This window comes from Acipenser ruthenus, chromosome 7 (genome assembly GCF_902713425.1).
Source record: "Acipenser ruthenus chromosome 7, fAciRut3.2 maternal haplotype, whole genome shotgun sequence".
NCBI lineage: Eukaryota > Metazoa > Chordata > Actinopteri > Acipenseriformes > Acipenseridae > Acipenser > Acipenser ruthenus.
In genome coordinates, this window is record NC_081195.1 from 17,895,921 (window position 1) to 17,918,995 (window position 23,075).

The 23,075-nt window shown below is 38.5% G+C and overlaps 1 protein-coding gene across 2 annotated transcripts; it reads right to left on the reverse strand.

Moving 5' to 3' along the window:
* Positions 1-14,691: 14,691 nt before the first annotated feature.
* On the reverse strand, positions 14,692-22,642 carry LOC117414511 (cyclin-J-like). Of its 2 annotated transcripts, none has more exons than XM_034024287.3 (6): positions 22,365-22,642; positions 21,455-21,563; positions 18,826-19,036; positions 17,778-18,077; positions 17,159-17,318; positions 14,692-16,138 (listed from the first exon to the last, which is right to left on the reverse strand). In XM_034024287.3, exons 2-6 carry the CDS (start codon positions 21,521-21,523, stop codon positions 15,751-15,753), a joined length of 1,128 nt encoding a protein of 375 aa, XP_033880178.1. In that variant the 5' UTR covers positions 21,524-21,563; positions 22,365-22,642; the 3' UTR covers positions 14,692-15,750. The 2 variants fall into 2 exon arrangements, with proteins under 2 accessions (XP_033880178.1, XP_058882496.1); XM_059026513.1 differs by lacking the exon at positions 22,365-22,642 and adding an exon at positions 21,648-21,728.
* Between the last annotated feature and the right edge of the window lie 433 nt (positions 22,643-23,075).

Sequence of the window (23,075 nt, forward strand, 5' to 3'; positions counted from 1 at the left end):
AAATTTTATTCCACTTATGAACATTTAATTATTTTGCCGCTATTCGCTATAATTATATGATATTATAACTATGTCAAATTAATAAATTACCACTGCAAGAATACCAAAAAAACAGAAGTTACCTGTATCACAGTTGTGGTTTGTTCTTTTATTTGGTAGTTTTTAAAAACTACTATAAGACAACTGGTGCTATAGTTGCATTTACTCCTAGGGTTAGAACAAAAAGCCTACATCCTGTACCCATAATACTGAGCGCACGTGTGCACAAATCTTAAGATGAAAATCTCAACAAGCTCAATTAACACAGCTTTACATAAAGCTCCCAGGGTCAAGCAAAGCAATAACTGCCCCTTAGGTAAGGAGTAAAGTCCTGGGATATCGTCAGGTTTTCAATTCCAGTGACACACTTTGATTAGCTGCTTGTTAACTGTCTGAATTACCTTATGGTTTATAGCCCCATTAGTTTTTTTTTTTTTTTACAGCTTTAAGAATATAAACAGATAGGACCAGGTGAACTCTGCAAGTACCTGCGTCTTGCCAAACCCCGGTAGCTACAAAACACCCTCCAACTCACCCAGGAATGGTGAGCCTGGGTCTTCAACCCCAAACAAACCACCAGCATGCCAGTCATTGTGAGGAGAACAAGTATCGGGGCATATCTCCATCTGAACTGCAGGGGGGAGGGTGTGCCCTGCACCGTGCTGATTGATACTGGATCCACCATCACCCTGGTCAGTCCCGACATTTTCCAGCGGCCTGGCGAGATCAGCTGGGCCAAAGCAGCACCCATGTCAGTGCAACTGCGGACTGTGACGGGACAGCTATTCCCGATGCGAGGGAGAGGACAAATGCAGCTGCACCTAGGGGAGACCGCTTTTGACCAGGAGGTCTAGGTCATGGACATCCAAGACCAGTGCATCCTGGGGCTGGATTTCCTTCAACAGCAGGTCTGCCACTCCTTCTAGATGCACTAACCACCCCCTCCAGCACAATAGTCTGCAGGAGCCTTGGAAAGCACCAGCCCTTTCAAGGGTTCCTGCAAAGGGCGTGAGCCGAGAGCAGAGCATAGGGGGTGAAAGAAACAGCAACAGTCGCGCCCCGCCTGAAAGTGGCAGGAAGCCACCTTAGTAAGGCCATGAAGGGGGTGCGGCAAGGAGGGGCTCCAGGACCAGGAGAGCAACCAACTCCGCGCCTTACAGCAGGAGTTTGAGCACCTCTTTGCGGTCAGGCCAGAGGATGGGGGACAGACTGGATGGTTCAACACCACATTGACACCGGCCGAGCCCCACCCAGTCGGGTACCACCCCACTAGCTGCCCCTGTTCCAATGCGAGGTGGCCGCAGAGATCATCCAGGAGATGCGGGAGGCTGGGGTGAGTGAGCCATCCAACAGCCCCTGGGCCGCATTGACGAGTCACTGGATCTCATTGCTGGGTCCTCCTGGTTCAGCTCCGTTGACCTGCGGAGCGGCTATTGGCATGTGGCGCTCACCCCTGACTGCAAACTGAAGACTGCATTCTCCACTGGACAGGGCCTCTGGCAGTTCAAATTCATGCCGTTTGGATTGTGCAATGTCCCAGCTACATTCGAGCGGCTGATGGAGGTACTGGACAAAATCCCCAGGCAGGCATGTGTGGTGTACCTGGACGACCTGCTGGAACATGGCCCGACTTTTAGATGCACTGTTTAAAAGTAAGCCACAGGTGGATAAAGTAGGGGCTATTCAAGCTTGCCCACCACCCACAACATGTAAAGCCGTTAGATCCTGTGGGGTGGTATTGCCACTTCATTCCTCAGTTTGCCAACATTGCCATTTGTGTGGACAACGGTGTTAGTGGGCTTTCAGTTGCCTAAAAGGTATCATCATCAGCGAGCCGGTGTTGCAAAGTCACCATTTTAGCAAACTGTTTCTCGTGCAGACCGACGCCTCAGATATTGGTCTGAGAGCTGTTCTCACTCCGGGAGGAACAGAAGCAGAAAGACCGGTAGTGTATATCAGTAGAAAATTGTCGCCACGAGAGACCAGGTATTCCACCATTGAAAAGGAGTACCTGGCCATAAAATGGGCGTTGGAAAGTCTCCGATACTACTTGTTGGGATGAGAGTTTCACTTGAAAACTGACCATCGTGCCCTAAAATGACTGGACTCAATGAAGTATACAAACCATCGCCTAACCCGCTGGTCTTTGTCTTTACAGTCTTTCTCTTTCTAAATTACACATAGACTGGGAGTGACCAACCAGGTAGCTGACTTTTTATCCTGTTTACATTGCGAGGAGGACTTGTGGGAAGGGAATGGGCTGGTTAGAATACTAATGATGGCACATAATCTGGGGTAATATTGCTCATGTAATAAATTTACTATGGACAGGGCCTGCAAATGCCTATATAGTGAGATTTATGTAATTGTTTCATTAGCTATGTTTATACACTAATTCAGTATTTAATTTAAATTAAACATTTGTGCCAATGTATCTAGAATCATAATGAACAATGACCAGCTTTAGTACTGTACACAGGTTCCAGTACAGCCATTTGTAGAAGTTGAATTTCTGCAATCGGTGGATCACAGCCTCTTCCAATCGCTCTCTTCACTTGGAGGGTGAAATTGTCCCCACTCTATCAATGCTTATTTTGTCATTAAGCAAACAGTTTCTTCCCCCTAGTGACTGACATGCTTTCAGCTAGTAATATGCTTTGACCCAGAAGACACTGTGAGGTGTTCTGTTTTAAAATGACAGTACCTGTGTGCTATAGCATGTTTTTTTTTTCCCCCAAAAGCTGCACATTTTGAGAGTGATGTAGTTAATGGAAGTGCAAAACAGAAGATTTATGACATTATCTGGTTATCTACAATTACTTTAAACAATGCTAGAAATGACATTTTTTAGTCACATGATATCACTTTTTAAAGTTAGATTAAAACAAGTTTAGCGATTAGATGAAACAGTGTAGAATCTGCACGGTGTGTTTCTGTGTTCTACTGATTCTTTATTGTAAACCTTACCAAGAGATCTTCAATTGAAGTGCTTTGGTACTACAATGACAATGTAAAGACATCTAAAATGATAAAAGCTGTTTGTAGAATGGTAACACAGTTGTAGTATGTTGCTATTTCAACCTTTCAATGATATGAACCATTACACACCGCCATTACATTGCCATATTGTAGTGCTGTTGAGCTAGAATTGTCCAAGTCCATTGAGTTGCCATAGCTGGTATGCCTAAGTCTGTTCATTGTGCTGTTATGGGTCCTGCAGACTAATACACCGATATTATAATAGTTTATCAATATTATTTGTGTGTGATTGTGATTCCTGGCAGTGGACACTAAGAAAGGTTTGTTAAGAATACAGGTTAAATAGTTATTTTAACTACACTTTAAATGTAAGGCATGGTAAGTAATCTACATTGTCTATGTTTTTGTTAGATCAGTGTGAGGAGATTACAGCTATTAAGGCTTGTCCAAACTTAAGGACAAAATATTTATTAATGTGTTTGATGAAATTGCTGTTTATGTACAGGAGGCATGTTTAAAACATTTGTAGCATTGTATTGTGCACCATGTTAAATTAACTGCTCAGCTCTGAAATAAAATGCAAATAATAAAATATACAGTGCATGTACTAAATGTGTACACCAGCTATAATATGTAATTTGAGGTGCCAACGTCATATTTTCAATGTTGTGGAATCTAATACTGCCCTTCACTTTGACCTGTGACTTCTATATTATTGTCACGTGACTTTTTGGTTTCTGGATGATAGACCTAACGTTGATGTCATATTCAGTAAACAAATGCATTCTATGTCTCAAGGTCAACTTTCAAGAAAGTGAACCATTTCCCTGTCACTTTGTTTTAACCTACCCATATCAATGAGTCAGACCACACACTTTGAAATTGTGATATCACATTTGGTACGCAGTTATACGCTATGGTTCTCTGTCAAGTTCCATTAGTGGTGTTATCCAATAATAAAATAACATTTTCACGACCACATTATTTTGACCTCTTCCCATATTTATATGTAGCAGATGTTGCTCTGTTTCATTATATCCCACAGTAAAATAGGCTGTTACACTGAGATCCATTACAAGTATGTGCTGTCTGAAAGGATATTGCTGCAGAAACTCAGACACTGACAATTCCAGCGGAATAAGTTGTATTAAAAATAGAGATCCAAGACAAGTTTGGGTACTTGACAACTGGTAGGTACGTGTGCCACCCACTATTTTCTATAAATATTAACAGCCAATTTTATCATTGTGGTTCAATAGAATCACTGCATCCAGGGCTGTGGTGTCCAAACATATATGTGTAGGCAGTGGCTTGGATCACTCGCTCTCCCTTTCAGTTCTGTTCTTCAGCAATCAAAGGTAACTAATAACCAGCCTAGCAGAAAACAGACTGTTCTAACTTTACTTTAAAATGCACCTGTTTTTCACTGGAATACAGTTGATTTAAATTAACACATGATATACACTTTTTTTTTCCCAAACCAAACTTGTATTTTCTTCTACAGGTGAGTGGCACATTTCGTCTGAATACTCCCCCCATCTCATTGGGATACACTTGGAAAAAGGAGTATATGCTACCTGATGCACAAGATAATTATCTGAGTCAAACAAAGTTGCTTCTTATCATTTGTCACAGCTGATCCACAGATATCCACTAATGAAACTGATATAGAAAAGTTACTATAGACTGCATAGTTATGTATTGATTTGCTTTACATTTTCTAATAATTGTGTTTAAACTATTGTGTGACCTCATTTATTGGATAACTCTGGAATGCCATATTAACCTTCAGGAATTGCTGGCACTATGATATTCCAATTTTGCCTTCCTCTTCCCCATAGGTTACTATTAATTTACAAGAAGTATTAAAATAAGCATGTGTAGTGAGCAACAATACATTATTTACAATTGTACAACACACCGGTAATGTGTTCTTAAAAATCAAAACACATATAATTGGCCTGTTTATCAAGGTCTTTTCACCATAATACAATTTACACCATTTTTGTTACAATAGACAATCAAACTGTTATTGTAAAATATCTACTACCAAATTACTTGGATCAATGTTGTTTTGTTTTTTCTTACAGGAAAGTCCACAGAAACATATGTGGCTGGTAAGTTTAAAAGGCTATTTCCAGGCAAACATGGCATGCACATTTTTAAAATGCATTGAAATAATGAGTACTGTGGAATGACTTTGTTTTTATAATAGTTTAAAGACGAGAAGCTGCTAGAAGTGGCATATACATATGAAAAACAGTGCAAGACAATGCACCCTCTGAGAAGACATTCAGAGGGAGTGCAAGTGATCTCTGTAAGCATTTACATTTATAAAAATGAAGACCATTTGTTTAAAGCCAAGGCTCTTGTGTACTGAGCAAGTTTGCTCACAGTCCTATAACCCATCCATATACTTCTTTATTGTTAAGTAAAAAATACAGCTATATTTGTGACTTGATCTTTCACTGAAAAGTTGGAAAAGGTTGATGGAGAGAATATTGTTAAGTGGCTGAGTTATGTGGCCCATTGTAATGTCACCAGTTTGAATTTACTTTCCAGTTGAAAGGAATTCCAAGAGGTATCTCACTTATGATTTTTTAAAGCAGGTGATGTCAACCGTACTGATATTGAGCACTGTAGAAACGCAATCTGGTGCGATTTGGGTTTTCTCTGTGATTTGTCATGGAATACAGCAGGCTAAATGTGTGCTCTAATGGTCTGAATACACATCAGCAGTCTATACAATCCAATACATATGCAGTTTAACCCATTGAATCCAACTACATGGCTCCAGATCTAAATGTCACTCCCATTAAAATGATTTAAAATAGGACCCACTCTGGCATTTTACTAATTTTAAAAAACAAAATCAAAAGAGACTCAGATGTACTGCTAAAATGTTGGTTTCAAAAACGGAACCTTTTTTTAAAAAATTGATACTCCATTGTTTAGACCAGTTGAATAGGCCCCATTGTGTATTGTACACATTAGATAAAGATCTGTATTCATTTAACGTTAAGACAACAGCCCTCTTTATAGAATCTTTTTTTGTCTTTACCTATGTTTTTAGTAAAGAAATTATATAGAATTGCCTTGAGTGATTGTTAACCTTTTTAATAGTTGGGTTTTGTATAGTACTGGCCTTGTTTTATAGTACAACATATGTTTTTATAATGTCACTTGAAACTAGCAATAAGTATTCTAAACCTAAACTTGATCCTGTCTGCAGTTTAATGTATAAGTGTTTTCGTTGTATTCTCTCAGGATCTCATGGCTAGATTTGTGCCTCTGATTCCCTTACTTTTATACACTGTTGATGTTGGAGATGATTGTGAAATTGGAGGTAGTTTTCTTTTCTGTTTATTTGAATTTAAAGTATTGAGATTTGGATTACTCCAAAAATATTAAACAGAGCATTTTCTTACAAACACACATGCATAAAGGCCCTTATTATTAGACTAACGGACTAATGTTTTTTTTTTTTTTTTTAATAGACACTTCTGACGTGATGACATTATTGAAGTTTCTGTAACGCAAAGTGAAAGCCTGGTAAAGCAAGGACAAGTTTGACAAATACCTAAAAATTACAAAACAATATTTACATTTTACTTGTTGTGAATGTTTGTTATATAAGTTTCAAAACTATGTTTCAGTAATTGATGTACTTGCTTGGTCATTTCACCTGGAGGATGAAATTGTCCCCCTTACCTTAAATGGCTTTTTCCCTAAACCATCTTCCCCTATTATTATTATTTATTTCTTAGCAGACGCCCTTATCCAGGGCGACTTACAATTGTTACAAGATTTCACATTATACATATATCACATTATTTTTACATACAATTACCCATTTATACAGTTGGGTTTTTACCGGAGCAATCTAGGTAAAGTACCTTGCTCAAGAGTACAACAGCAGTGTCCCCCACTGGGGATTGAACCCACAACCCTCTGGTCAAGAGTCCAGAGCCCTAACCACTACTCCACACTGCTGCTCGGCTCAAATACCAAACACTGAGCGCCTGCTGTTTTCATGACTTCAGCTCAGTATTGGAATCCCAAGGAACAATACTACTCAAACAATCAACAAACCCATCTGCTCACTATATATATATATATATATATATATATATATATATATATATATATATACACAGACGTGCTCAAATTTGTTGGTACCCCTCCACAAAAAACGAAGAATGCACAATTTTCTCTGAAATAACTTGAAACTGACAAAAGTAATTGGCATCCACCATTGTTTATTCCATATTTAATAGAAATCAGACTTTGCTTTTGATTTTTTATTCAACATAATATTGTAAATAAGAAAACAAATGAAAATGGCATGGACAAAAATGATGGGACCGCCAACCTAATATTTTGTTGCACAACCTTTAGAGGCAATCACTGCAATCAAACGTTTTCTGTAGCTCTCAATGAGACTTCTGCACCTGTTAACAGGTAGTATGGCCCACTCTTCCTGAGCAAACTGCTCCAGCTGTCTCAGGTTTGATGGGTGCCTTCTCCAGACTGCAAGTTTCAGCTCTTTCCATAGATGTTCGATAGGATTCAGATCAGGACTCATAGAAGGCCACTTCAGAATAGTCCAATGTTTTGTTCTTATCCATTCTTGGGTGCTTTTAGTTGTGTGTTTTGGGTCATTATCCTGTTGGAGGATCCATGACCCGCAACAGAGACAGAGCTTTCTGACACTGGGCAGTACATTTCGCTCCAGAATGCTTTGATAGTCTTGAGATTTCATTGTGCCCTGCACAGATTCAAGGCACCCTGTGCCAGGCGCAGCAAAGCAGCCCCAAAACATAACCGAGCCTCCTCCATGTTTCACTGTAGGTATGGTGTTCTTTTCTTTGAAAGCTTCATTTTTTCGTCTGTGAACATAGAGCTGATGTGACTTGCCAAAAAGCTCCAGTTTTGACTCATCTGTCCAAAGGACATTCTCCCAGAAGGATTGTGGCTTGTCAATTTGCATTTTAGCAAATTCCAGTCTGGCTTTTTTATGTTTTTCTGTCAAAAGTGGAGTCCTCCAGGGTCTTCTTCCATGGAGCCCACTTTCACTCAAAAAGTGACGGATGGTGCGATCAGAAACTGACGTACCTTCACCTTGGAGTTCAGCTTGTATCTCTTTGGCAGTTATCCTTGGTTCTTTTTCTACCATTCGCACTATCCTTCTGTTCACTCTGGGGTCGATTTTCCTCTTGCGGCCGCGCCCAGGGAGGTTGGCTACAGTTCCATGGACCTTAAACTTCTTAATAATATTTGCAACTGTTGCCACAGGAACATCAAGCTGCTTGGAGATGGTCTTGTAGCCTTTACCTTTACCATGCTTGTCTATTATTTTCTTTCTGATCTCCTCAGACAACTCTCTCCTTTGCTTTCTCTGGTCCATGTTCAGTGTGGTGCACACAATGATACCAAACAGCACAGTGACTACTTTTCTCCATTTAAATAGGCTGAATGACTGATTACAAGATTGGAGACATGTGTGATACTAATTAAAGAAACTAAGTAGTTTGAAATATCACTATAATCCAATTATTTATTATCTTTTTCTAAGGGGTACCAACAAATGTGTCCAGGCCATTTTAGAATATCTTTGTAGAATAAGCAATAATTCATCTCTTTTCACAGCTTCTTTGCTTTATTCTATGACATACCAAAGGCATGCAAGTATACATGATAATAGCTTTTAATTTCATCACTTTTCAGGAGGAATGAAGCATTATTTCAATGAGCTGTAAGGGTACCAACAAATTTGAGCACGTCTGTATATATATATATATATAGTAAATACTTTTACTAAAATATTTGCATAAATAGCTTAAACACAAATATAGACAGCTAAATTAGCATCTCAAAGACAGACAGAGGATACTACACATGACAGTACAAGAATGTCACATCTGTGGTTTATGTTGAGAATAAATAGATCATTTATCTTGTGATTTCGATTCAACATTTTTTCCCTTTCCTCAGTGAGTAAACATTTTTCCCCCCTTTCCGCAGTGAGTCAGCGTACATCTATTTACACTTGATATACACTTAATGCTGTAGAAAAACCTGTTATATGTGTTCTAACTGATTACTCTTTAGATATGGTTCAATTCACAACAACATAATGCCCTGATGCATGTGAGTTTTGAAATTTCAAAAGAGGCCTTTTGGAGGCCATTATTCCCTGCTGGTTTTCCATCCTTGGTAACACTTTCATTACAGGTGGGCAAGTTGTTCTTAGACGTGGATCCTATAGTTTGTTAAACACAGATAGATCATAAGAATGCTTTCAATAAATTATTGAAGTAATATAACCCTGGTTAGAGGACATTGCGGTAACACTTTAGTTTAGGGATCCGTTATAAGTGGTTATAAACAATAGCAAAAACAAAACAATGGCAAAAGTGTATAAACTGTATTGCAAAAACAAAGCAACCCCATACAATTGGTGAGACAGACTGACTATATCCGTTATAAGCGATTATAAATAATAGCGCATAAAACAATGACAAAATTGTATAATACACATTATTTCTAATCATATTCTATAATTGTTAATAGCATAATTAAAAACATGTTTATAGATTGTTTATAATCACTTATATGGTTATAATATTTATGTCATAGTAAAAACTGCTAAAAAAAATAATGCAGCTGGTATTACCTTGCTATAGCATGCCTGGTTATCTCCATAATAGACAAGGTGGTCAGACATTTGTGACACATTTTACATTTTTCCATATATGTGAAAAACCATTTATCCAATTGTGATGGAATTTGGTATTGATAGTATTTAGCATAAGTATTAGGGGCAACATGTCACTTGGCATCGGAAGCGGGTAAGCAATGGGGAAATGGTCGAAAGGGGCCTTGTATTATTGATGTGGTTATAGGGAATGTGAAAACCCACGCATTAGTGGACACAGGGTGTGCACAGACCTTAATTCAAACTGCTCTCTTGGGTGGTGTGTCGTGGCAGCCACAAGGCAAGGTGGCTATCTCCTGTATCCATGGAGACACGACGACATACCCCTTACTAAAAGTGTACTTTATTGGTAGGTCCGATAAAGCGTCACCTGTTAGTAGGGGTGGCGGAAAGGCTACCACACCCAGTAATTCTGGGGCAGGACTGGCCAAACTATAAGAAATTGGTGAAATTAATGGCAGCCCCGGTCACACATGTAAACGTGGCAGAAAAAGAGAAAGGGGAACCTATTGGTGAGGTTTTTCTCTTTATAACTGCTTTATTCTCCTCCACTTTTCAGCCTAGAAAAACTAAAAAGGAGAGACGGATCGAAAAGTGGGAGGGAGCATCAATGAGACGAGGCTGGGGTCTGGTGGGAGAAAGCTCACATAGTGTCAAACACCAAACAAAGGGGGTCAGAACAGTGTGACCGAGCAGGCAACGTTACTGGGCCATCTAGGGCAGAGGCTACTCCAGCCCCTCTCAATATACCAGACATGTGGGACTCAAGCGCGGACCTAGTGTGGGTCCAGAAAAACGATTCCACACTGGTGCACACTTGGGGGTCCGGTCTATTGAAGGTAAGGATGTTGAAGGTGCTGGGCGGTGAGTATATTCATACTTTTTTTGTAAAAGGGCAATTATTTTATAGGGTGAACCCTGCCATGGGCATAGGACAGCCTGTAAAACAATTAATGATTCCCCAGTCATATCAGTCCAAGGTCATGAGGCTTGCGCATGACAACCCCTTTTCAGGACACCTCGGGGTTGATAAAACTAGGGAACGCATTTTGGCCTGATTTTATTGGGTAGGAATTTACAAGGATGTGTCGAAATATGTAGCCACATGCCCAGACTGCCAGCGAGTAGCAACGGGTCGAGTGTGCCCCGTCCCTTTGGTCCCACTGCCGATTATTTCCACCCCTTTTGAATGCATTGCGATGGACATTGTAGGCCCTTTGCTATCTTCTGATTCTGGGTATACACATATATTAGTGGTGGTAGATTATGCAATGTGATACCCGGAAGCAGTTCCAATGAGGTCTACAAGTGCATTTGCGATAGCCAAAGAATTAGTGCAGATTATCGCGAGAGTAGAGATCCCCAAGGAGATATTGACTGATCATGGAACAAACTTCTTGTCTCAAAGGTTACAGCAAGTATACAAAATACTGAAAATACGTCCCATCCGAACCTCTGTTTATCATCCACCGATGGTTTGGTGGAATGTTTCAATCAGACCTTGTAGCAGATGCTGAGACATTTTGTGACCAAGAGCAAAATCATTGGGCAACGCTTCTTCCCTACCTCCTTTTTACTGTGAGAGAGGTGCCGCAGAGCTCGACAGGGTTCTCCCCCTTCGAGCTCTTGTATGGCCGACAGCCTTGCGGCATCCTCGGATCAGGTGAGAGAGGGGTGGGAGGAGCACAAATGCTCGTCCACAAATGTAGTGAAGCATGTGCTTCTACTTAGAGATCGCTTGGATGTGATTGGTCGATTAGCACAGGACAATCTAAAATCGGCTCAGCACTGACAAGAGCAACAGTACAATAAAAATGCATGAATTCTAACTTTTCGACCAAGAGAAAAAGTACTGTTGCTCCTTCCCACATTGGAATCGAAAATGTGTGCTGAATGGCAGGGTCTGTATGAGGTGATTCGGGCTACAGGCAAGGTAAATTATTAAATGAAACAGCCCGATCGCCATAATGAACGAGAAATTTACTATGTGCATCTGTTGAAGCCCTGGTAGAGGTCTTCATGGAGCCAAATAAATCAAACTGACCCGACCCTGCCCCGAAGAACGAGTGGCACACGTTTCCTTTCCCAGCACTACTACAGTGTTAAAGCAGCAGCAGTGCCATCTGGAAGCCTGTCACAGTGTGAACTACAGGCAGCGTTTATTCCATTATGAACCTACATAGAGGACTGTAACATTAATAAAAAAAATTTAAGAAATACACAATGACATGAAGTACAATCTCGTAAATGCATGATTTTATTACAAACAACAAAAGTACAAACGGAATTGAGAGGTAATATTTGGGTTTTGTAAAAAACGTATAACATATGTATAACAAGAACAGGTTACTAAAATGTACTATTTGAGAAAACAACTATATACATTCCACAAAAGTACAAATGCAGTTAAAGTTAAATATTAAACAATATAGACCTACTACACGGCAACGTCTACTCTATCTGTTCCCAACTTTAAAGCTGTAAAACTACACACTTGCCTTTTACTTAATATTGCTGTTCAAAAACAATAAACTGTTGACGGATGATGTTCCTAAAGATATGCGGCGATTCTCCAGTGTACGACCAGCAATGCTCCAGTACTCTCATATCAGATGGAGAAGTTAACAGAGTCGTCTTCCACAGAGCAATGAGGTTGATAGTAAGATATTTTGACCCACTCATTTCTTCACTTGCACGTTTAAATGGTTGGAGAAAACTAACAAGTAGCTGAAGCATATCCTTATTGATGTTGCTTATTCTGTGCATTTCGCCGCGGCTCAGGATAAGCATTTGAACATCTTCAAATGATTCCAGCACTGATTCCACCATCTCAAACTTTGTATTCCACCGAGTTTCACATTCTTGTTTCAGCAAGCACTTCAAGTTTACTTGCAATCCTGAATGTTTGAAATTGGTAGCCAATGCCTTGCATTGCTCAAGGCAACTGGTCAAGGGTTGCATTTCTTCTTCTTCCTCTGTTTCTTGCTCTTTCTGAACATGTGCAATACAGCTCAAATGTGACCATTGGCCTAAAGCTGCTTGAACATTGGTTGCCTGGTCACTGACAAACACAAGATTGTTGATTTCTTCAGATGAGAAAATCCAAAGTCTGATAACTGCTTCCAACTATCATTTCCAAGTTTATGTTTGCCACAGTTTTTGATAGGTATGGAAAAGCAGATGTACAAATAACACGAGATTGCAGATTCCAGTCTTCATCGATAAAATGTAGCGTTATACACATGTAGCTGACTTCTGTAATCATCTGTCCACATGTCGGTTGATGCTTCTGAGATTGCTTGTTTGATCACTGGCAAAATTTCTGCTTTTATCGTAGCACATTTTTCGTGACTGAAACGAGAGATGGTCACTGCAGAAAGAATGAGATCTCCTGCATTAACTTTTCCATGTGCAGCTCCTATGTCAACAAGAGACTGCGCAAGTTCTAGAAAAGAAGGGCTTACAAACATTTGAAAAGATTGTAAATTTTTTACACAAATTAAGGCATTTGTCTTTTATAGTGTCCTTATATTTTGTAGGCACTGTACCTGATCTGACAACAATAGGTGCCTGGGTTGGTGTCGTTGCTTTAGTGCATCCCTTTTTAACTGAATCATATCGCAGCAGGGTTTCGCAATCAGTACATTTAGCTGCACCAACTGTTTTGCTTTCTTTGTCCACAGTGACAACAAATTATCCCCACATTGCAGACATGGATTTTTCTGAGAGCTTTTCCTCTTGATATTCATTTTTTTCAAGTTATGTTTTCACATCATTCATAAACACATCCATTCCTCCGACTTTTCCGACTGATCTAAAATAAATACCGCAAGAGCTGCAACTTCTTCACGTGTCTCGCGCGTGCAAGCCATTGAGTGACAATTTCAAACCCGAAACCCATTCGGGTTGGGTCTTGGGTCCTTGGGTTTGGGTAGACCTGTGAAGACCTCTAAGCCCTGGCCGGAAAGGGAGGCCTTATTTATAGCCCCAGGCCAAGTAGATAATGATTTAGGACCCTGCCTAGAGACCCCTAGCACCAGAGACATTTCAATGGGAGAACAGTTACCTCCAGCTCAGCAAAGAGAGCTGTGTAAGTTAATTGAGTTCAGTGATGTTTTTCTGACTTGCCCGGTAGAACTAACCTTGTTGAATATGCCATTATCACTCCCCCATGATTCACCGTGCAGGGAAAGACCGCCAAAATGCGGATTATTTTTCCCTGGAGGGGAGTGTAATGGAAAAAGTAGATTTAGCCGAGTGTTCCTTCGGCTCCACTCTGAGCGGTGGGATATGTGACAGAGAGAGAATGAACCTTGGTTATAAATCTCCCTCCTGACCTGTGAGGGCGCTGTGGAAAAGGAACAGGGTCCTCCAGACTGGAAGGTCTGACAATTCGTTCCAAGGAAAGTTGGAAGTCGGCCATCTAGAAAGGGGACGGAGCCACGGTACACTAAGTCACCGTCCCAGATGGTAAGCTATGTGGCGATCGCGAATTATACAGTGTTTGTTTGTTTTTGTTGTGTCTAATTATTGCTCATTTTTTATTGTTAGATGGCTAAACAGATACAAGCTGTCGCAAAAGGCCAGCACAAACCTGGACAACACTGCACTATTGTTCACCTAATAAATTATATTTCACCACTTGCACGTTAGCACTCACTTTGGACTTGTGACCATATTGTTTTGTGTATATTTATACTGTGTTTATTTCGAGACTGAACCCATTGGCTTATACTGTGTAGTACACATTTACAGTACTTAGTTGTCAAGTGACTTTGGATTACAAATAAAGACCATTGCACCTGGATTATCGTTGTCTGTCTTTCATTGATCACCACATCACTCCTGCACTAGCGCACTGCAAACCACTTTGCCACACCATCTTATTAATTGTATTTGTTGTAGGTTACTGGTTTTGGAAAATATACAGAAACAAAGTTTTGCCAAAGTTTGCATTTATTTTTTTTTTATTTTATTTTTTTTAAAGTGCACAGCACTCACTGAGGATGTCCATGTTCAGAAACATGCAGGTACAAAAATTTGAAATTCTTGGATTTTTCATCAGAAACCAGTTACACAGTGTTGTTAATATAGACATATGGTACAAAAATACATTTAACAAAACTGTTTCTTCTAATTGCAAAGAAATACAAAACATTTTTAGTAGAAACAAAAATTAGCTTCATTGTAGAGGTAGTGTTTTGGAAGGCAAAGTCTACAAGTACGTCTAAACTGTATTTAAAATAGAAAATAATCCTGGCGCTGTAGCAAAAAGCTCCAGATGAAAGCCAAAACAAAGGCAAGGTTATATTGACACCTAAACTTCGAGAAGAAACAATAAATACACAAACCAATATTAAATAAAAAAATTGACATTTTTTCAAAAGCCCTATATTCATTGGTGTATTGAGGTAGCTTCTTTAATGAACACAACTTTTGGTTATGAGGACCTATTTTTTAATTCACTGTGCAAGCTGCTTTTTAGAAACTAATACATCTAAAGACTGGTAGATCATATTTTCAACCTAAATACCTTATTCAACATTCATATTTGTCAAGACTTGGATAGCTATTTACAGTATAATGCCTGAACCAATATGTTTCACCAATCTCAATCTGCAGACATTCATTTTAAAATTGTATAATCCCGGTTAAAAAAAGTCTGAGGCATGTTATTGCTTACATTGGAGAAATAAAAAGAATATAGGCTCTAATCCATAATTCAAACACTTTAAGAATATTGCACAAACTGTTTAAATTAACTTCTTACTCCATGAAATAAATACAGTGCTCAACAATTTGGATGTTTTTCTCAATAAAAAAAAAAATCTGTTTGGTAACATTCTTACAGTTGCATTAACTAGATCACAGTTCAAGCAAAGCCATCCTTAGTTTGACTTCAACATCCTCCCCAAATATTCTTGGAAAAAAATTATTTACCAAAAAATGGCATGATTCACTTCATCCACCCCCATCTCCTCCCCTTTATGGTGTCCTTGTACCAGAGCCATTGATCACCTGTCAAAGCAAGGTGCTGCACAGGTGTAGTGTCCATTTACTTGGAAGCCCCTATTGTAGGGGGCACTGACCTTCACATCCAGCGAGTTTTGGAGTGTCATGCCAGCTACTGCTTGTACATGCCCATGTGGATGAATGCTGGCTTGCAAATTTGAAGGATGGGACCGTATTGTGTATGATGGCATATGTCCAGTTGTAAGGATTGGTTGGCAATTTTGCTGTGGATAAGGAAGCTGCTGCTGGTGCAGGTACTGTGAGACATGCTGCTGTATCTGAGGTGGTGCATTCAGCTGGGTGTGTGTCTGGTACACAGTCTGACCAGACTGGGGACTTGGCTGTTGGCATTTTTGCTTGTTCGCTTCTTTGACGTCATTATCGTGTGCACTAAAATAGGATGGAAAACAAACAAAAAAAACAGTTCTCTCACTCTTAAAGATTCAGGGTCTGTTTAAGCAACAGCATATTCAGATTTGCCGATAGGAATAAAACAATAAATTGTATTGAAACTACCAAGATACAAGTTAAGCATTCCCAAATTGCATGAAGTTTCGTTAAAATGTTGCTTTTTCAACAAGGAGAAAAAGAGTAATATTTCATAATGTGTGTATTTCTAGAAAACTATTTCTTCGTAAACAAAACAAAACAAAAACATGCGTCTATCCTCTAGACCAGGGGTCTCCAATCCTGGTCCTGGAGGGCTGGTGTCCCTGCTGGTTTTTGTTCCAACTGTACCCTAAATTAATAGGACCAATTAAGTGCTTTAGAGAAGCACCAAGAAGAATTAGGAGTTATAGCCTCCATTTGTCATGTCTCCTTTGTATCTTGTTATTACACACTACCCTATCAAAAGGCCTCAAGACTGAATGCCAAGAAACATGCAGAAAGATAAATAAAATCACAGCTTAGGCTACAGTTTATAGTATACCCGTCACAACTGAAACTATTGTTACTCACTCAAAATGTGGACCCGTATGCACTAATCATTGACTTCAAGAATGCTTATGGGTATAATCTGAAAAACTTTTGATTTTATCCATACATTAATATAGTTTGCTATTATGAAGAGCCTCTGCATGTGTGTACATTGGTTTAGTAAATGCACCATACCTCTCTCAGAAATATATATAGTTTTTAACTTCAATAATGAAATTAACACTGATTTTTCAGTGGCTGTCATGTTTTTTTTTTTTGTTCTCCAAATAGTTTGAGATATTCACTTCACATTTGGCACCTGTAAATGTATTCAATATTTATTTGGTCATGTTCAAGAATGATAATCATTTGATGAAGTTGGCCCACCACACTGACAAGGCCTCACAGCTCAGAAACTTTGAAATTCAATACACATTAATATCTTTATCTTCTAAAGGCTTTCTGGAAAGAGTATACCAAACTCTTACTTACAGTAACAGACGCTCCACACATGGTATAAGAAGATCCCAAGAGTAAGCTGAAAGTCGATGCAGTCGTGTTGGCCACGTAGGTGAAAGCCGAAGTATAACTCTAGAAGAAGCTATACATGCAGCAGAGACTAGTGAAGGAGAATAGTTTAAGAACACATGATCTGGTGGAAGAAAAAAAATACATGACAAACTGATTAATCATGGAATTAATAACAAACTAGAAGGGTGTTTTGTCTTATTTATTGCCGAGATTGGATGATGCCTTAGATCCTCTACAAGATTGTGAATGGTCTTGAACAGCATCTTGTTATATTTACACAGTGCACTGATCTGTTCAGGACTCGCCTCACTAATAGATTACTCGACTATCACGACTCATTTGAATTCAGACAGATGTCTGCTTTGAGGCATGCCATCATCAGCTGTGACTCTACCTTTTATACCTGCTACCATCTGTAACATGAAAATCATCAACACCATTAGATGATCCACATTGGTTCAACACTTTGCTCAAGCTGTATTGTCCCTTTGATTAGATTTTTTTTTTACATCTACAATTATAAATACATCTTTCATTTTTTTGTACAATCATGTTACATAGCACAGCTTATACAATTTACCTTGCAATGACACTTCCAGGAAATAATCAGCATATTTTGCCATGTATAATCTTGTTTTCTCCAAACACGCCATGGGCCAGCCTTCATGGAGATCAGTCTCGTGAACAGCAATTGACAGGTAGTAGTCAATAAAGTGGGCAGCAGTTGGCAGATACAGGTTCCATTGAAAAGTCTCCAGCAGCAACAGCTCCATGTGCAACAGGCTTTGTTTGGTCAACACCAAGTTCATGTTGGTCATGCATCCCAGGCTATTGAGTTGTTCAAGTTTTGGCACGTGATCCTCTTTGTCTTCAAATTTACCTTGAATATATCAAAGAATTAAATGTGAAAAACCATGAAGCGAGATCATGTGCAATCGGCTACTGTACACATTATTATTAATCTTAATTATGAAGCCATCAAATTAGACAATATTACAAAAATGAAATGTGTTGTCCTGAATATTTTAAAATCCATTACACTACCTTCAATTAGCTTTTGTTCCATTTTTTTGTTGAGTTGAACTTTCCATTTCCAATAATTGTAATGACTTTGATGAATAATTGTATTCACTTTGATGAATCTCTGAAAGCAACGCTACTGCTCCAAAGATTAATATTTGTATTACTGGATCTCCTTATTAAATCACTATTAGCATGAATATTTCAATGAGATTCAAACTGCATTCTCATCCCCCTCTGGAGATTAAATCCCTTGAGAAGGGGATATAGTGGAGGCGGTCATACATACAAATGTTTTCCACATTTTTGCATATATATGGAGAATCTCAAATTACCATGAAACTTGATACCAACATTATGTAGCATTACAGTTATTTTCAAGGGATATATGGAAATGGCTGTCTGTTCATCCATCTGTCTACATACCTCATATTGCTCATTAAATTGAGCTTAAACATTGAATTGTTAATTCTTATTCAATGCATACTGTTAATATGTATGGAACTAACATACTTGTTTAGGGATCTTTTTTATTGAACACAGCTTGAATTAGTTATTTTCCGAGTTCCTTCTATAAAGTTAATTGCACGTTTCAGAAAAAGACTTACTTGCTAACAGCAGGCAGGAAAGGGCCACCACGTGAAGCTGTTGGACAGAGATGTCATATCGGTCCATAAATAGGTCCAGTAGGTAGACAGCAAGGTGCCTGGCTGGTGGACAGAGCCTGAAGCGATTGCTAACAATGGCTATTAGGTCTGCGAAATAGCGTCTCAGGTTCAGCTGGGGTGACTGGCCTTTGTAGGATGGCATTTTCAGCTCCTATGAAAACACATGATTCGTTTTCTCTTAGACATGAATGAATAGCATGAATAAAACACACATTTCAATCACATCACACATGTATGGGCGATACAAATTACAAAAAAATTCTGGATGCATTTTTAGTGTGTGAATGCAGTTTAATAGAGAAGGTATAATAGAATAGATAACCTATTACTGTGAACAGTGGCGGTGCTAGCTACTTGGGGGCCTTAATTTTTTAGTTTCTATTTTTTATTACCCTCTCCTTTATTGACCCTCTTCCTTGTAATGAATTGCTATTAATCCAACTGATTCTTAATTAAAACGTTGATAAACCTGTCCATTGTGAAATGAATTTTGCCAATACAGTAACAGGGTGATTTTCAAAGCTTTTTGCTCCAGAGCTAAATTTAATACTGATTTTCTGAAAGAAATTGTAAAAGTTTAAAAAGGTGCAAATCTAGCAAGAGACAATATAGTATGGAAAAGAGAAATAAAAAGAATATTTGTTTTTCACTTAGTTTTGGGAAAGTAACTGGCGTTTATTTTTGGAGTTAAAAAAGTGGAGCACTAGAGGAAAAAGCTTTGAAAGTTGTGCTGTAAATCTTCCTCTATTTAACAATATTATTCGGGCTGCGTTCTTGTATACAGAGCAGAACGCAACACTTGCAACTGATTTGTTGTACTATACTAATCAGACCAATGGAAACTCGACTGAATAAACGATGTACTACTTGCTTGCAACAGCAGATCATTTCTATTTAAAGACAATTCTAACTTGCTTTCTGCATTCAGGTTGCTTACATTTGCAACATGAATAGATAGCCTATTAAATAGGCTGCATACACCGAGTTCAGTTGTTATCCATAGTCCCACGTTACACAGAGATCTCAGTTTTTTTCCATATTAATGCATTGGAACATAATTGTTATGATTTTAACTTAATAGCAAACATCTGGAGAGTTAATATTATTACTGGCAGCCAACCCTGTTTCAACAGAAAAAAGCAATAAATAACCCAATGGTAAGATTCACATTAAGACTGTATAAAACTTATATTTATTTTTAATTACAATTATTACTGCATTATCAGAACGCTCATTGTGCCTCCCTAGAATGTCTGACGCACCAGGCTGACAACATATGATGTGCACAGTACGTAGTTATTTATTTATTATTTTAAGATTTTAAATTCGGTGTTCATCTTGTTAGGAAATTGACAGAAATTGCGTTATTTCAATGAATGCTATTAACTCGGATTAATAACTACTTTCTAATCTTGTCAATACAAATGTTCGACTCCATTGCCGTGGCTTAACAGCTCTACACAGCGTGTATGTACAGTGAAGACCCTACTGTCACAGCAAACGTTACAGTTTACTATGTGAATCGCCAATATTTTTATGAGAAGACATTATACTTGATTCAAAAAATGTTTTTTTTTTTTTTTTTTTTTTTTTTTTTTAAAGCAGTTCAATTCGTGTGCTAGTCAAACTTATTTCCTCACGTGAACTCAAACGCATCCTTTGTTCATAAAGTTGTCCTTATCAGGGCTAAAAATTAGATTTCTGTGCACTGCCAGAGACGCCCGTCTCATTCAATTACTACATTTGTTTTTCAGGATTGCTTTCGTCAAAACAAAATACACAGGCTATTTTTAAATGAGTACAACAATAACAATGCAAAGTTCTGGTTAAAAAATAAATCCCCTTAATCGGGGCCCCGTTGAGCTTGGGGACCCCTAAGCAATTGATTAGTCCACTTATGCCTAGCACCGCCACTGACTGAATTGCAAACACTGTTATCCTTTACAAAGTTATGGTCGCTATTTTAAGGTTCGTGGTTTAAAATACATAAATAATTTAAATTCCGTTAACGTTTTGCAATGTCGGACCAGCTTATCCTGAGTTTAATTTTGCCCACATGGATGCAGATGATGCATTACATGGTCCATAACACGGGTAGGGTGTTTCCGTCCTTCTTCTAGCCTTGAATAACTGCTTAAAAATAACAGATGCATTCTTTAACACTGTATTGCCACTGATGCTTCCGACAGCGACGGGCGTTTTAACAAAATGTAAAAGAAAACAGCTATTATAACCGTGCGGCCACACCTAACGACTATACTTAAATCTGGAATTGTTTTGTGAGCTATTCAACTGGTGTTAAGTCGCTTAGTTTACACCAAAGTGTGAAAAGTAAGCTATGGAATCTCGGCAGCTGTTACTGACCCCTAAAATGAATGCTAATTTGTTGCACAAAAAACAAACAAACAAAAAAGATACTAATAACCTTTGATACTGAATAGTTCGATTTTTGGTTTGTTTAAGGCAACAGCTCAAAATATCCATTTAAAATTATACATTGCACACAGAACAAACTCATATTTACAGATGATGGTATATAGTAATCACGTAACTGATCGCTTTAACATACTTTGAAACGAAGAGCTTGGTATATATCTGCAGCCAGCTGTCCTTTCCACCATTGGCCCTCCAGCTCCATTGTTAACAGATTGTCAGAAAGTGCAGCAAGTGGCCTGTAACTAAAAAGAAGTGTAAGCACGTTAAATCTATTAATGTTTTTCCCACTTTGATTGAACTGCAGGAAGCAAACAATTCTCACAAACCTCTAGTCTAAATGCAAAGACCTGGCTAAGTGCTGAATCTACTACACCACACGCATTCCTTTCGGTGTGTGACAATTATAATCAACTCAGGGGTTTTATAAAAGGGGGTTAAATGCATGCAGTTGAAACTTGCTTGCGGCGATGCACTTACCCCAATTAACTTTTTTTAGATTGGGTGGTTAGTAAGTAAGCAAGCAACAACCAGTTTCCAATGTCATTTCTGTGAAACGTAAGGAGCTTGTGTGTTATTTATATTAATGGTGTCATTGCAATTCGCAGGCATTGCCCTCTTTTATATAACTCGATCAGCTAGCTTTCAACAACTTTTTCAAAACTGAACTCAAGAATGTTGCACACCAACCGTTTTCATTCAATTGTGGAGTAAAATAAATACATACTGATGCGGATATAAAAGTTAACACACAAAACTGTCATAAGTTAACTGCAATCATTCACTTTACCCATCATGAATGAATCTGCACTAAGTATATTAAGAAACAGTACTGTCGACCGATACACGTATTCTCACATTTTCTAGGGTATAATAATGATAGTATTTTCATCAACTTGAAGGTATTATCATTACCAGAAACAAAGACTAGCTGTCTTGCTTTCTCTTTCCACACCGGTATAACCGGCATTATAAAGCCCCTCTTGATCCCTGTCCAACATACAACGAGTAGTATAAATAACAGATACAAATCTGCTCAAACTTACCGTTAAAAGGAAAAACCATTAACGCGTGTAAAGCTGGAAAGGGTAAAGGGAAATGTTTCTTTTCTGTATGAGGAATAGGTAAATGCTCCGTGTTTGAGTTTATTCAGTCAACAAAGTTTGTTTCATCCATTGTTAAAGAGGAAAGTATCTGTATACAAAAGCCAGCAAAGAAACACATGCTGGCGAGTTTTACCAATCCGGATATTCCTTACACTGGTCGTCTATCCCAGGGCACCCAATCAGTGTTTGGGATTCACTGAAGTCCGCACTGGTACACTGGAAGATAAAAGTTTGAGACCCCACGAGGAAAACGAATGGTGTACTGGAATTGAACTAAAGAGGCTTCTGTAGATTGTAAATATTACTTATGTCTATACTGGAGTGGATCTCAAAACAACAAATAAACCAAGTCACACTGTGTAACTAATTTAAGTATTTGTTGGGTGTCTCAGATAATAGTAGAAGTTACATGTGATTAGGCTATGTTAGATAAACAAGAAGGTGCTAATAAATATATAGGCCTACACTATCATTGGCAACAGTCGCTACAAAGACAAGTTTTAACATCGGACCCTAGTCAGAAAACTTAACATGGGTTTTAAAGACTGCTATGATGGATTGAGTTTTATATTCATAAAAAAATATCTATACTTTTTGGCTTTTTAACAACAGTTCGAGTTCCATTAATTACTTTATATATTTGATATATTG